A 16,232-nucleotide genomic window follows, 5' to 3' on the forward strand; every position below is an offset into this window, starting at 1 on the left:
CAATATTGTGAAAAATAAAGCTACTTTACTCTTGAGTGAAATTCAAACTTTTTGACATATCTCGTATAATATTCATAAAATTTTATATCTGATGGTTGAATCTTAGGTTTTGGACCATGCAGAGCTTTTTATGAAGAATAACTTTTTTTCGTAAAATTTATAATAAAAAAGTTTTCCATATGGATACAACTTACAGGGACATACTGTATATACCATTGAAAATAGTTGATTATTTTAAAACTAATATTCAAGTATAGGAACGTAAGTTTTGCTAAAATATGTCTTTTATTAAATTTCTTCTGAGTTCAAATCAAAGTTAGGCAAGGAACCAAATCCTTCAATATCATCCTCAAAATCCTTTAAGTTTTTAATTTTGTAAAATTGAAGAAACTGGAATAAAGACTTAATGTCCACAATAATATAAAAGGAACCAGCCGCCTTGCATGTCGTTTGGTAACAAATACTGCAATAATATAAAAAGAACCAACCGCCTTGCATGTCGTTTGGTTGAAATATTTTCAATAATATAAAAAACCAACTGCCTGGCATGTCATTTTGTTACAATGTTTACAATATTATAAAAGGAATCAACTGCCTTACAGGTCGTTTGGTTGCATTTATTGCAAAAATATAAAAGAAACCACTGCTTGGGTCATTTTATATTACAGAAAACTGCCTGTTTTTTCGATTGTCGCTTGGACCTTTTTCCTACAGCTGTCGCTAGAAGCTCCATAGACATACAGATTTTTTTACACATTAAAGTGAATATCTGGCTGTCGTTTGGTGCTGTTAACTCATTTTTTGTCAAATGTCACTTGGTTCCTTTTAGATTAGCGCTATCCATATCATCTTTTAAAAGAGAACAAAATTGAAAACATCTTGGCACTGATAATCTTTTTAAGCATTATTGTAACAAATTGCAGTGGGGAACGCTCCTTCATAATTCATAATAGTTATCTAATGTTACTGTAAAGGAATAAAAATCAAGTTAAAACTTTGCATATATGTTTTTTTTTTTTCTATTCTAACCAAATAGTGCTTTATTATATACCAGGGGCCCAATTTTCCTAATGTGCCCAAGGCATCTACTAGGTGAAAGATGGCCCTGAAAATGACTAGCCTGCATCTTCTACGAGCCCTAACAACTATATGTTGGAACAAGCAGTTATTTTGTAAATAAAATACCAATTTACCGAAATTCTTTTATTTAATTTTTTTTTAATTGTAGATATGCAATTAACAACATTTCTTTTGGTGTGTAGAATTATTTTTACAATTTAATTATATATTTTATGTTAATTACTACTTAATTAATTATTGGATAATCGAAAAATGCTGACAACTAAATATTGGAACAAGCGACTTTTAACAAATTAAAATAAAAATTAATAAGGCGTAACGTCGACCTTAGCTTGAATAACAGCCTGAATTCTATTAGGCATTATATCAACTAGGCCTTCACAGAATTAAGGGGAGAAACTACCCTATATTTCTTGAAATTTAGTACGTAGTTGTGGCAAAGTACGCTGAGGGTTATTTCTTAGGCAGGCGTTGTTTCATTTTATGCCAAAGTGTCTCTATTGGATTAAGATTCGGGGGCTACTAGAAGGATGTGACAAAACTTTAATGTCATGTTCTCTCATCCATTTTTTGGTAGATTTAGCCATATGGCATGAGGCTCCGTCCTGTTGAAAGATAAAATCTCCGGATGGATATAAGGTTGGCGCACTTGGTAAAAATGAATGTTCAAGGATATCTTGATATTTGGCTGCGTTTACTATGTCTTCAGTAAAATGTAAAGTTCCCACCCCTTTGGCTGACATACAACCCCACACCATGATGCCCTGTGGAAACTTTACAGTAATTTTGAGACAATCTTTATGGAATGCATCTGTCTTTTCCCTAATCACACGCTTTTGGTAATCTCCCCACAGACATCAAATTTGCTTTCGTCGCTATAGATAACTTTGTTCCAGTCAAGTTTGGTCCACGAAAGTTTTGATTTAGCCCAAATATAACGATTCCTTTTCTGAGTTTCCATCAACAATGGTTTTTCTTGGGCCTATTCGAATAAATAAAAAAATAGAAAATCTATATCGCAAATAAGAACCTATCAAACATACCTTATAAAAACTAAGACCGCTTTTGTGGATATATTTGCGACAGCATTCTCTGGAAACATTCATCCCAGTTTCTCTTTCCATCTACCAGTTACTTCTCGTAGTGTATTTTTTCTTCCCGACTTACATATTCTGATTAAATGTCTTAAACTCCTTTGAGAAACAGCTTTTGGACGGCCTGAGCTTTTGCCGCGAACATCAATACTGGCAGTTTCACCATATTTCTTAATTATATTAAACACAGTAGTTGTTGTTACAGTCAATTCACTGAGATTTTCACGCATTGTTTTCCCTTGGTGGTACTGATGAATAATAATTTCTCGCACCTTTGGATCAGTAGGTTTTCCACGGACCATTATTGTACTTTATTGATAATAAAACTTACAGTTGTTATTTTATTCATACTCAAATGACGCGTTTTAATTATTGTTGGCAACAAACTAGCTACTCGTATGTTCGATTTCAAACCCTTCTTTCGGTCAAGCTGATAAAACTTCACGCGTTTCTCGCCAGGCACGCTAAAACGCGAGGAATATTAAAAAATGTTCCAATATTTAGTTGTCAGCAGTTTTCGATTATTAAACAATTAATTGAACAGCAATCAACATAAAATATATAATTAAACCATAGAAATAATTCCATACATCATAAAAAATGTTGTTAATTTCATAATTACATTTAAAAAAAATTTAAACAAAAGAATTTCGGTAAATTGGCATTTTATTCACCAAATAACTGCTTGTTCCAACATATAGTTGTTAGGGCTCCTATATAAACTGGTTTTTGAACAATTACAGATAAATAGTTTCAATGTCATCTCAAATATAGACACCTATATAATACAAAATGTATTTAATTACTGTTTGATGCTAAATACAGTCGGAAAAATGAAAGAATACCCATGAATGAACATATAAAACACGCTGTATTTTCCTGTCACCGTGTCACAAAAAAAAATTGTCCAGTGCAAGTACATGAAACAATAATTATTACATGTACTTGCGCTGGCCAATTTTTTGTGTGACATGGTGACCGGAAAATACAGCGTGTTTTATATGTTCGTTCATGGGTATTCTTTCATTTTTCCTACTGTAAATAAGTTGAATTGCTAGTAATACATATATTTAAACCCAATTAATAAAACAAAATTAAATTTTGTTAAACTTACGGTTTGTCGGGTTGGTTTTTCCTGGCTTTTTTATTTTCGGCTTGAATTTCCTCGGCTCTAGTTACACTTTTAGTTCTTCTACGAAGTCCATCTGGTTGTGACATTTTTTTCTAAATAATAATACAAAATTTCTTTCAAAAACAATTATTTGGTACTATACAAATCTTTCAGTTTTCTGTTAGTATGCGCGTGTTACGAACTAGCAGATTCGATGGCTTCTGACCTTTAATATCATTATCAGGTTTTATCTATCGAGACAATCCAAAAAACACTTTTATACTTATTTCCTTGGCGCACCTTTTTTGATATTTTGAACTTCAGACAAAACATCCACAAAACATCTAACCACAACATAACCCCACTTTTATCTGTCAATTTAGTTAATTCGTGTTGTGTCTATACTGTCGCTCACGGGCGTAATCTCATATTCTGAATATTTTATATTTTATAAAAAATGATGAGAAAAGGTCGCCAATGCGAGTTCATATAATACCATCAATATACTATTGGATATAAATCAGGTCAATACTCGCAATCTTTGAGTTTGCATTTAATTGGTGTTAAAAAAATGTGGGGCAACCGGTTTCGAGGCTTACATTATTTGCCTCATCATCAGGGCGAGGACGTAGTCTTCCATAAATAACAAACTGCAAACTAAAATTACAAAAAAGTCAAATGTATAGAAAACAATTATATCTTCAAAAATTAATAACCCTTTTCGTTACAAAACGAAACTACAGCCGCATTATATTCTAATTCAATCAGAGAGTGCAGCAAGTACCTCTACCGGTTTCGAAACTTATTAGTCTCTCATCAGGAGGCACATATGCTGCTCTCTCGGATCCAACCAAAACAAACCCCGGCGTGCAGTCCCGGATCGCAACGAACGAAATGGCATAGATGCCCTAGCGGCAACTGCTAGCAAAAGACTATAAGTTTTCACTCTAATGGCATGTAAAACAACATAATGTTACTCTACATCCCACCAGACTGAAAACAATGGGAACCTTCTCTGGTTACACCTCCGAGGCTTCTACAATTTGCAAGCCATACGGATGCTGAGACTAAGGAAGATGAGGGAATTTTACAATTTATAGTTCAAGTCCCATCTGCTCAGCGCGGTAAAGTTCCAACGAGAATGGTTCCCTTCGTACTCCAATCAGAGTAAACATGTAAATCAAAAATGAATAACCATTTTCAATTTCGTTGCAAAACGAAACTACAGCCGCATTATATTCTAATTCAATCAGAGAGTGCAGCAAGTACCTCTACCGGTTTCGAAACTTATTAGTCTCTCATCAGGAGGCACATATGCTGCTCTCTCGGATCCAACCAAAACAAACCCCGGCGTACAGTCCCGGATCGCAACGAACGAAATGGCATAGATGCCCTAGCGGCAACTGCTAGCAAAAGACTATAAGTTTTCACTCTAATGGCATGTAAAACAACATAATGTTACTCTACATCCCACCAGACTGAAAACAATGGGAACCTTCTCTGGTTACACCTCCGAGGCTTCTACAATTTGCAAGCCATACGGATGCTGAGACTAAGGAAGATGAGGGAATTTTACAATTTATAGTTCAAGTTCCATCTGCTCAGCGCGGTAAAGTTCCAACGAGAATGGTTCCCTTCGTACTCCAATCAGAGTAAACATGTAAATCAAAAATGAATAACCATTTTCAATTTCGTTGCAAAACGAAAATACAGCCGCATCATATTCTAGTCCAATCAGAGAGTGCAGCAAGCACATCTACCGGTTTCGAAACTTATTAGTCTCTCATCAGGAGGCACATATGCTGCTCTCTCTGATCCAACCAAAACAAACCCTGGCGTGCAGTCCCGGATCGCAACGAACGAAATGGCATAGATGCCCTAGCGGCAACTGCTAGCAAAAGACAAAGTTTTCACTCTAATGGCCTCCTGAGGAGAGACTAATAAGTTTTGAAACCGGTAGAGGTACTTGCTGCACTCTCTGATTGGACTAGAATATGGTGCGGCTGTATTTTCGTTTTGCAACGAAATTGAAAATGGTTATTCATTTTTGATTTACATGTTTACTCTGATTGGAGTACGAAGGGAACCATGCTCGTTGGAACTTTACTGCGCTGAGCAGATGGGACGTGCATTATAAATTGTAAAATTCCCTCATCTTCCTTAGTCTCAGCATCCGTATGGCTTGCAAATTGTAGAAGCCTCGGAGGTGTAACCAGAGAAGGTTCCCATTGTTTTCAGTCTGATGGGATGTAGAGTAACACTATGTTGTTTTATATGCCATCTTCATTTAAAAGACATACAGTAAAAGCAAACAACTATAACTATAAAGTATTGAATTGAGTAATTGAGTAGACATTAAAGTGTATATTGAGTAATTTTGTCATTGGGAAGTTGGGAACGACCAGTCTGATGAGAATGAGGCCAGTCAATTATCATCAGACTGGTCGTTCCCAATGATAACATGTCTCAATATACACTTTAATGTCAATACTCAATTCAATATTTTATAATTTTTTGCTTTTACTGTATGTTTTTTAAATTATCTAATACATAGTTGTTTTCTACAGGGTGTTTAATAGGTTGATTTAAGCTAACTTACCTTAGTACGAAAATTGATAATAACCGAAATACAGGGTTTCAATGTTACATAATATGATACTTGTATCATTACGTACATAGTATAAGATTCGCAACTATTAACATATGAAACATGGTGTCAGGTATGTAACACATGGAGCCTTTAAGTAAGGAAATAGTTTCAATAAAAAGAAAGATAAACCAAACTAAAAATTTATTTGAAGTTGCCGTCACCCATTTGTTTTGACCAAAACGTGGCAAAAAGTTATGAAAAGTTCAAACAACAATTTGATTTGTATTTGTTGGCTGCAGGCCTGGAAGAAAAGTCTGATGAAAGAAAAGTAGCCCTGTTTCTAACTGCTGCTGGGGAGGAAGCCCTAGATGTGTACAACACCTTTAACCTTTCGGAGGCCGACAAGAAGGATTATAAAAAGGTAACGGAAGCTTTTGACCCGTATTGTAAACCACGTAGTAATGTGACATATCACAGGTTTAAATTTTTTTCCCGTTCACAAGCTGAAAGTGAAAGTTTTGGCAACTTTTTAAAAGACTTAAAAGTAATGGCAAAACCCTGTAATTTTGACACTCAAGAAGAGTCACTCATTAAAGATAGAATAGTGTTGGGCATTCGCGACCCGAATATGCAAGAAAAGTTACTCAGTAAAGATAATTTAGATCTGAAGACTGCTGAAGAAATGTGTAGGTCGTCAGAAGCTACAAAAATTCAGGCGAGAAGTTTACAAGGACAAGAAACAGTTCATGCTGTTATAAAGAAAAAACTCAGTAGTGAAGGAAGAAAACAAAGTAGTGAAGCTGTTGGGAGACAAGAGTTTAATAAAAGTGGTAAGGAATCCTATGACTGTTTTAGATGTGGTCTCAACCATGGCAAGGGACATTGTTATGCTTATGGAAAGGTATGTAATAAATGTGGTAAAGTTAACCATTTTGCTGTAGGGTGTAGAGTGAAAAAATCACAATTTAATAGGTCTAAGCAATTTATTCAACGAAATGTACACGAGGTAGAACAAAGTAGCGATGAAGACATTGTAGACATGATAGAGGTAGGTAATGTTAGCACGTTACAATTAATACAATAAGAAAGAAAAAGAGTGGGTTGAAACTGTATTAGTTAATAATGAGTTTTTGGATATAAAGCTAGATTGTGGTGCCCAGTGTAATGTTTTACCTCTAGAATTTGTCAAAAAATGTAATGCTTGCAAGGAAATAGTTAATGAATATTAGCCTAAATGCTATTGGTCATGTAATTCTTAGGTGTGTCGTCAAAGGTAAAGAATATAAAATAAAGTTGATTGTTGTGATTAATGTAGGTAAGCCTTTGTTTGGGTTAAATGCTTGTAAACGATTAAATTTAATAAAGAGAGTTGAAGAGGTACATAGTTGCAAGGCAGTTGCACGGGGAACTTAAAAAACAAATTTATTAATGATATATTTAAAGGGACTGGTAAAGTTCCTTATGTCTATAAAATAGTCTTAAAAAATAACTAGGGTGAATGCACCAGTAACCGACCATGCACCAGTTACCGACCACTCATTAAACAAATACTAAAACTAAGAAAATCTTAGAACGTTCAAAAATTATTGCACCGCCCACGTATACTACGTGGCCTTAGGCTACGGCTCCACGGGCGGGAAATTGACGCTAGCAGTAGCAGTAAAATGAAATTAAGGTTCCGCGGAACGGAATGGGAATTGCCGAACTGAACCGACTACGCACAAGTCCTGTAGTCGGTACAGTTCGGCCATTCCCATTCCGTTCCGCGGAACCTTAAGTTCATTTTACTGCTACTGCTAGCGTCAATTTCCCGCCCGTGGAGCCGTAGCCTTAGGTATGTAGGGAAATTTCGTTGACTTATCCATCCAAAGCAAGTTTAAAGGAAGTGGGAATTTGGGTGTCTTGGCAACACTGCCAATAGGTTCAATCAGTGAGCGTGTAACTAGATGCACATGAAGGTAAGCAATTTTTATCTAATTAAATCGAATGTTTTTTTACCTTTTTTAATGTTGAAATATGATGTTACTCGTTAATAAAAGTGTAATAAATACAGTTAACTTGTTATTTTTCTAAATATCTGTAACTAAGTGATTAATTTATGGTGGTCGCTTTATGGTTCACCATTGTAAATTTTTTCCATTAGACGACCAGCTGGTCGCTTTCTGGTTTGGCTTTGTATCCACGGATGATTTGTTAAATAAGCTGTTGCTAGTAGTACGAATAGGGGACTTTAATTTTTATACGTAGATCTAATTTCTGTCCAATAAACGACCAGTGGTCGGCTACTGGATCAAAATGGTGGTCATAAATTGGTACAGTAATCAAACTATTTGTTTGAGATGCCTAAAAATTATTCTAAAAACGATTTGGTCAATGCTATTAATGAAGTTCGTGATGGAGCAAAAATACGGGAAACTGAGAGGAAGTATAACATTCCCCATGCCACATTTATGGACAAATTAAAAGAAAAAACATCTTTGGATTCTAGAAAGGGTCCTCCAACTATTCTAACTTCAGATGTAAGTAGGTCTATCTTGTTAGTAAACATAATATTTTAAACACAAATCAGTAATATTTTGTATTTTGAAAACGACATCCGATTTGGGCGTCGATACGTTAATAAAATTATTTTTTCAATTCAATTGTGGCTTATTTCCCAATCAAAATAGTTAATTAGTAAGCATGCATTTCTATATAGAGTCGAACCCGCTTATTGGAATAGTCTTCGTGCCATACAAAAGTATTCCTATAACCGGGATATTCTAATAACCGATTATTGGTGGCTAGTAGAAACATTTCGGGACCTCAAAATTATATTCTTTAAACCGGGATATTCCCATAATCGGTATTCTATTAAGCCGGTTCGACTGTAAAATATTATATTGATTTTTGCCTAACCTTTTCTCGTTTTGTAGGAAGAAAACCTCCTAGTTTGTTGGTTGAAGGAAATGGCCAAAAAAGGAATACCGGTTGAACCAAGACAACTAATTGATGCTGTACAAGAGGTAATAAAAAAATATCGACGACCAAGTCCATTTACTCAAGGAAGACCTGGAAGAAAGTGGCTAGATCTTTTTTTTAACCGACATCCAACTATTTCACTGCGTAAACCTGAAGCTCTTGGTTTAGCAAGAGGGTTGGTAACTGAACGTGCAATTCGTGAATGGCATCAGAACTTGGAAACTTATATAATAGAAGAAACTGGAAATAGCAATCTGCTAAAAGATCCTTCCAGAATTCTCAATGGGGATGAATCGGGTTTTCGAACTAACCCAGGAACCTCTTTAGTTATAGGCCCCAAAGGATTTAAAGATCTGTATCAGGTTCGAGGTAGTGATAAGGAATGTATTACGGTAATGGTAACATTTACAGCTAGTGCCAATATGGCACCTCCTTGCATCATTTTTCCCTATGAAAGGAAACCGGCAGAAATTAGCAGAAACGTAAATCCTAGCTGGTCATTAGGCAGATCTAAAAAAGGATTGATGACTTCACAAGTGTTTTTTGAATATGTTACAAATAGTTTGTTGCCTTACCTAAAAGAAAGAAATACCACATTTCCAGTTTTATACATAGTCGATGGACATAAATCGCACATAAGCTTTGAAGTTGCTGCTTTTTGTAAGGAAAATGGTATCATCTTGTATTCATTGCTACCCAATGCCACTCATATTTTACAACCAGCAGACGTTTCAGTATTTCGTCCTATTAAAGTTTCTTGGAAGAAACTTGTTTCAGATTGGCTGAATAAGACTGGAGCTAGGGCTGTCACACGAGCTAATTTCGCACCATTAATTGAAAGTGCTTTACAAGCTGCAAACGAAGATGTCGTGAAGAATGGTTTCAAGAAATGTGGAATCTTCCCTTTTGATAAAGAAAATATTGATGACAGTAAATGTTTGAGTCATGAAAGTAGAACAGTTGACAAACCATGCCAATTTAATACTGAACATTTACTGTTTCTCGAGTCAATGCTCCCTTCTTCACGTGTTCGTCAGTTCCGAAGCAGTGGCGAAAAATGGGATGGTGATGAGTCGGCCGAAGAGCTATTTGATGCTTGGTACAAAATAAAACAACATATTTTGAATCAAGCTAAGTTTACTAAAGAGCCCTCTTCTAGTGATGATAAGGAGTCAGATGCTCTTACAAAAGACTTAAATTCAGAAATGACCCCAACTCAAAATGAACATAATTAATTAATTATCGCCCAGGTGAATTCAGAATCTGATGATAAGGAGTCAGACAATCTTACAAAAACTTAAATTCAGAAATCACCCCAACTCATAATGAACATAATGAATTAAGTATCGCCCAGATGAATTCCGAATCATCTTTTAATGAAAATGAACGGAATACTAGTATCCAGACATCCCAAGTAGCAATTTGTCGACGCGACAACGTTGTCTACCGCGTGGCAACGTTTTGTTACAACGTTGTTATTGCCTAGAAGACGACCCAATTCTGCACTAATTTGGTGGACGATTTTTGAGTTGTCTTGACGTTGCCTAGGCAACCTTAAGCGTTGCATAAGACAACTGAAGCGACTATAAAAAGTGCCTGCGTGCAATGGTTGCTCAAAGAGTCGGACTGGTTATGTTTTTTTACCTATATAAAAAGTAAACTATTTTGACATCATATCAGGTATTTAAATTTATATAATTACATAAATAAGGACTTAAACAAAATTACCTGATGTGAAATTTATAAACGCATCTCAGATTACCGTCAAATATGGATATTCCACCTTTAAAAAACACACGCGCTCATTTTTTATCACCTTTTTAACAAAAAATATGTAAATTTAAAAAATCTAATTTTAATATAAAAGCCAGAATTTATGTTAAAGATGTTTTGTATAAATTTAATGTATTGATGGTGCTTTTAAAGGTATTAGAAAATGCCTGCATTTTTTATATTTTGTGTTTTTATTTTCTTTACATCCCAAAAAAACCAAAATGGTGCATTAAACAACATTACCAATATTACTTAAAATATACCTTATTACCAACCATAGACGGATGACACAACCGAGAAGTCCAATCGCCGACCAAACACGGCCTGGACCGACTATCCCAACCACTTTAGAACGCACTCTCTTATTGGGTGACAGAGGTCATGTGACCAGTGCAATGAAGTGCATCATTCTCCTTAACAGCGTTGCCACATTTAGTAGATATCTACTGTTTTGGTATATTTTTGATATTATTTAAAAAATTCTAGTAGGCAATGTTTTTTATTAGATGTTTGGTATATTTCAATATTTTGTTATCACTAAAATAAAATTTGCTTTTTAATAGTATTCACCCCATTTCTAAATTAATTTTCAGACATTTTGTTACAATTTCCCAATGTCATTACCGAAAATAAGATTCAGGACGTAGATGATGATAATAGATGGACAAAGAATAGACAAGGTGGAAACGGCGGGTTCGTTGGGAAAATATTCCCATGAGATATTTTTGCATAATCACATTCGTGAGACATCCCAGAATAAGGTTCAAGAAGTCGCCCACGAGAAAAGTGCGCCAATTTTTTTTAACAATTTTTTTTAATCAAATTGCAAAAATAAATATTTTGGCACGGACTAATTTTTTTTAGATTTTTTGGACCATTCTGGACAAAAAAGGTCTCTTATAATTTTTCTCTAAAGTTGATCTTTTTCGAGTTGGAAGCAAGTTAAAATTTGAAAAACGCGAAAATGGCCATTTTTAAGGCCTAATAAGTCGGTCAAAAATTATTATTTTGAAAGTCAGAAAGTGACTAAATCAAAGTTTAAAGTCATCGTTACATGATCCCGAAGAAATCTGTTTCATTAATTTACTACTAAGTTGTTATTTTTAATTAATAAAAATGAGTGGTTGTATCGTATTGACGCTGCTGTAAATGTGAGTGCGAGGACTGCTGGAATAGCTTCTCTCTCGCACTCAGCATTTACAGCCCCGCACACGTGAATGGCGCTTATTATTATTACTTAAAAATAACAGCTTAGTAATAAAATAATGACGAAAATTTCTTCAGGATCTTGTAGGGGGGCTTCAAACTTTGATTTAGTCATATATTGACTTTCATAATAATAACTTTTAACCGAGTTATTAAGCCTTGAAAATCGCCATTTTTCGTTTTTTTCAATTTTAAATTGCTTATCGATCAACTTTAGAAAACGATCAACTTTAGAGAAAAATTATTAGAGACCTTTTTTGTCCAGAATGGTCCAAAAAATTAAAGAAAAAATTGCTCGGGCCAAAAATATTGATTCTTGCAATTTGATTAAAAAAAATTGTTAAAAAAAAATTGGCCCACTTTTCACTTGGGCGACTTCGTGAACCTTATTCTGGGATGTCTCACGAATGTGATTATGCAAAAAAATTTCATGGGAATATTTTTCCCTTCGAACCCGCCGTTTTCGCCTTGTCTAGAAATGAAACTGGTAAATACCAGATCTAAATAAGGAAATCTTCATATAATTGGTTTGGAGAATTTTCAAAATGATTGTAACGCTCGGTTTCATAATCAGTTTTTTAAATTTTAAGTAAGTTGGTACCTCTACCTTTATCACAATTCATATATGGGTAAATGTCAACTTTAAAGTGAACTTTACTTAATGTTTACTTTAAGTTGATTATGAAATCGGGCGATTTTGACAGGTAACCGTTAACACAGATTTTACTGTATTTACAGGGCCTAAAAAGAATCTACTGATTTCTATTGATTTTTTGAAAGCAAAACTACTATCCGCTGCAAGATAATTCGGATGGAATTCAGACAAAATATGTACAAAAAGTACATATTTTGTCGGAGTTTCAGCCAAATTATCTTGCAACGGATATAGTACTGAAAGAGTAAGAACTGGCCTGGCAACCCTGTCTAGCAAAGCTGATACAAAGATTAGAGCTTATCAAATCTACTGATAAAACAATGGACAATGGAGAAACCAGCTAATAAAAAACAAATAAACAGGTTGTTAAATAAATCGAAAATTTCCAGCAAAATAAAATATAAAATAATAAGAAAAAAGTAAGGTTATAAAGTAAATTCTTTTTTTGCTCCTGAAGTTGCCGTAAACGTGTCACATATCTATAGAACTATACGTAAAGGCCCTGTGGTCGTGAGAGACAACTACCTAGTCGGCCAGAAAACCCATGGGCGTAAATTAGTTTAGCATTATAACGTTTTTAAGTAGTTGCGATTGTTGAAAAAACTTGACTGTGATATGTAGTTGTCACAATAGTAATAACTTAGTTGCCCATATAACTAAAGATATTACTTAACGTTGTAACATCGTAATGTCAGTCGGGTTAGGGGTCGTTGGCCGAAACAACTGAAAATGCTCTCGGGCAACGTTATATACAGTGCATTTGTTTGTACTGACAACCAATGCGTCGAAAAATTGCTACTTGGGATTACTTCAAGAAGATAAACAGCAAAGTAACGAAAATAATCCACAGTCAACTTCTAAGTCAGAGTCGTTCACTACACCAAAATCTGGTAGGTCTATTCAAACAGGGGTAAGTCCTGCTTTTGCCGACTGCGTTACTTGGCCAACGCAATCACCAGTTAAAAAGGAAGGAAGAAGTAGAAGAACTGTCAAGCTTCCACATGCAGTAGGTGCTGGAGCTTGGGTTGAATACTGGAAGAAAAAAGATGAAGAAAAAATACAAAAAGAACAAAAGAAAAAAGAAAGGATTGAAAAGAAAACCGAAAAAGAAGAGTTCCAAAAAAACGGGCAGCAATACAAGTAACGGATAGAGAAAAAAATATGAAGAAGAGAAAGAAGCTATTAGAAGAGTCTTCATCGTCATCATCTGAAGAGGAAGATGAATTTATGGATATACAGGACGATTCATTGGACGATGCAGAATTTTTCGAACTTCTACAATCGAGACCTTCGACTCCACACCTAGAAGAACTTCTTAAAGATCCTGAAGAAGGAAACTTTGCTTTGGTAAAATTTCCTACAGAAGGTGGAGGCAAAGAAGCATATTATATAGGTCAAGTTGAAAAAATAAAGGAGAACGAAGAAATTGAAATTTCCTGTTTAAGAAAGAGTCACAAATGTGAAAACAAATTCTTCTTCCCCAATGTCCCTGATAAAGCTGTAATTGAAAAAGGTCAAGTTGTATATATATTAAAACCAACTCTGGTAAGTGGTACGAAGCGTCAACAGTCAGCTGTTACATTTGAAGTAAATCTAAAGAACTATAATGTTCGGTAGAATAGTATAGGTACAGTGTAAAATTGACAGCTGTTCTGTAACGGATTATTTTATAAATTTTTTACTCTAAATAAATGTTTAAAGAATAAAAAGGTCTTTTTTAAATGCACTTTTCGCGTGGTCGAATCATGGTGCATAAGTGGTCGAAAACTGGAAAAAGTGGTCGGTTATTGGTGAATTTGTCAAATAATTTTTAATAATTAAAAAACATAGGTTACCTCAAAGATACGTTATAATATGAAATGTATTTTTAAAGTATATAATAAATACTAATAAATGCTAGAAGTTTTACGTTTAAAAACTAATTTTTCAATTTAATATTAATTTTTTAATTTAAAAAATCCTAGTTTGGTCGGAAATTGGTACATTCACCCTATGTTCCAGTGGTAAGCAGTTGTAGAAGGTTGCCAGATAAAGTCAAAACAAAATTAAAGGCAACGTTGGAAAAAATGGTAAGAAACAAAATAATAGAGAAAGCTGATGAACCCTCAGAGTGGATGAACAACATTGTTTGTGTAGAAAGGCCTAATAGTGCTCTAAGGATTTTTCTAGATCCTCTTCATCTTAATCAAAACATTTGTTTGGATAGGCACCCTATTCCTACTTCAGAAGAAATAGGTAGAAAGCTGCAGGGTAAGTGTGTATTTTCAGTGCTTGACATGAAAGAGGGTTTTTACCATATTCCACTCGATATTGAAAGCAGTAAGATCTGCACTTTTATAACACCTTTTGGTAAATACGGATTTAAACGCTTGCCTTTTGGCTTGGCGATTTTTGGTGATTTAAAAACTGCAAATCTACTTTGATGACATTATAGTAGCAGGAAGTTGTGTAGAGGAGCATGATAAAATAATGATGGAAGTGTTAGAAAGAGCGAGAAAGTATAATGTTAGGTTTAATGAAAGTAAGTTGCAGTATAAGGTGGGTGAGGTTAAATACATATGTCAAATATATTCAAAGGAAGGACTTCAACCAGACAACAGTTATGTTAAACCATTTTGAGCTTGGAGGTGCCTAAAAATAAAAAAGAGTTGTTTAGTTTGTTAGGAATGGCAAATTATTTAACAAAATATATTCCAAATTTATCGGGTATTGTTGAACCATTAAGAAATTTAATCAAAAAAGATATAGAATATCTTTGGACTAGTGAACATGACAGTGCGTTTCAAAGTTTAAAAGCTGTAACAAGCAACTTGCCTACCTTAAAAATTTTTGATAGTAAGTTGCCATTAGTTATACAAGCTGATGCAAGTCAGAATGGTATTGGGGGTTGTCTTATGCAAGAAGGGAAGCCCATAGCCTTTTGTTCCTGTTTGAATTTACTCAACCATTTTATCTAGCAACAACGCTCATGCCCCTGTCCCCTCGTAACGCCAACACTTGACTTGTTTTGGCCAACCTTTGAACTTACGATAGGCCTGCACGCTAAAAATTCGACCTCTTATACCTTCAATCGTCGACCGAGGCGGTCGGCCTTTCAGAGCACACACGACCTCAAACTGTAAGTTGTACGTTTCCATCACCACAGAGCAAATAAATGGTTCAAACATTGTTTAACATTGACATGTACCATTCGAATAATGTTTTGATAATAATAATACATTCATATTAAAACACTAGAAGTGTCTGGACTCATTAAACAATAAATTTTAACCAGTACCCATAGAAATGGAATCACACATCATCTGAGAAAACATACAGTCGTTTTCTGTACCCTGGCGCAAGAAATACGCCACACTGTGGACGACTAGAAGCCCTATCGTCCATATGGTCCTTCTCACCGATGCAAAAATCAGGGTTTATAATAATTAAATATAGCCCTTCACCGCAAACATTTTAATATATCATTCTTACATTATCACGTTTCGCCTAGTCACGGCCCGACGACGGCGATCAAAACCAGTCGGTTTTGGAACTGGATATTTTAAACAAGATACCTGGCGAACGATTTCGACATACAGGGAAAATAAAAAGACATTTATTTTGCGTAAATATAAAACTTTTATAATAATTAATTTTTAAACTTGACAATTCATTGTAACAAGTAGTTTTAAGGATTACACAAACATTTATTTGCTCTTTGAACTCTTTAATATTTTGAATTATAACCAAATTTTCTAACTTTTCACTTTGAATCAAATTATG

At 34.7% G+C, this 16,232-nt stretch overlaps 1 protein-coding gene across 1 annotated transcript in view; it reads right to left on the reverse strand.

The window, feature by feature from the left end:
• Positions 1-3,631, reverse strand: part of LOC126881363 (diacylglycerol O-acyltransferase 1) — a 111,378-nt gene extending 107,747 nt beyond the window's left edge. Inside the window, exon 1 of the mRNA XM_050645605.1 lies at positions 3,289-3,631. Within this exon, the coding sequence (XP_050501562.1) occupies positions 3,289-3,392 (104 nt within the window). The 5' untranslated portion in view covers positions 3,393-3,631. The remainder of the gene's footprint in view (positions 1-3,288) is intronic.
• Positions 3,632-16,232: the final 12,601 nt, after the last annotated feature.

The sequence above is a fragment of the Diabrotica virgifera genome, chromosome 3 (assembly GCF_917563875.1).
Source record: "Diabrotica virgifera virgifera chromosome 3, PGI_DIABVI_V3a".
In the NCBI taxonomy this organism is placed as follows: Eukaryota; Metazoa; Arthropoda; class Insecta; order Coleoptera; family Chrysomelidae; genus Diabrotica; species Diabrotica virgifera.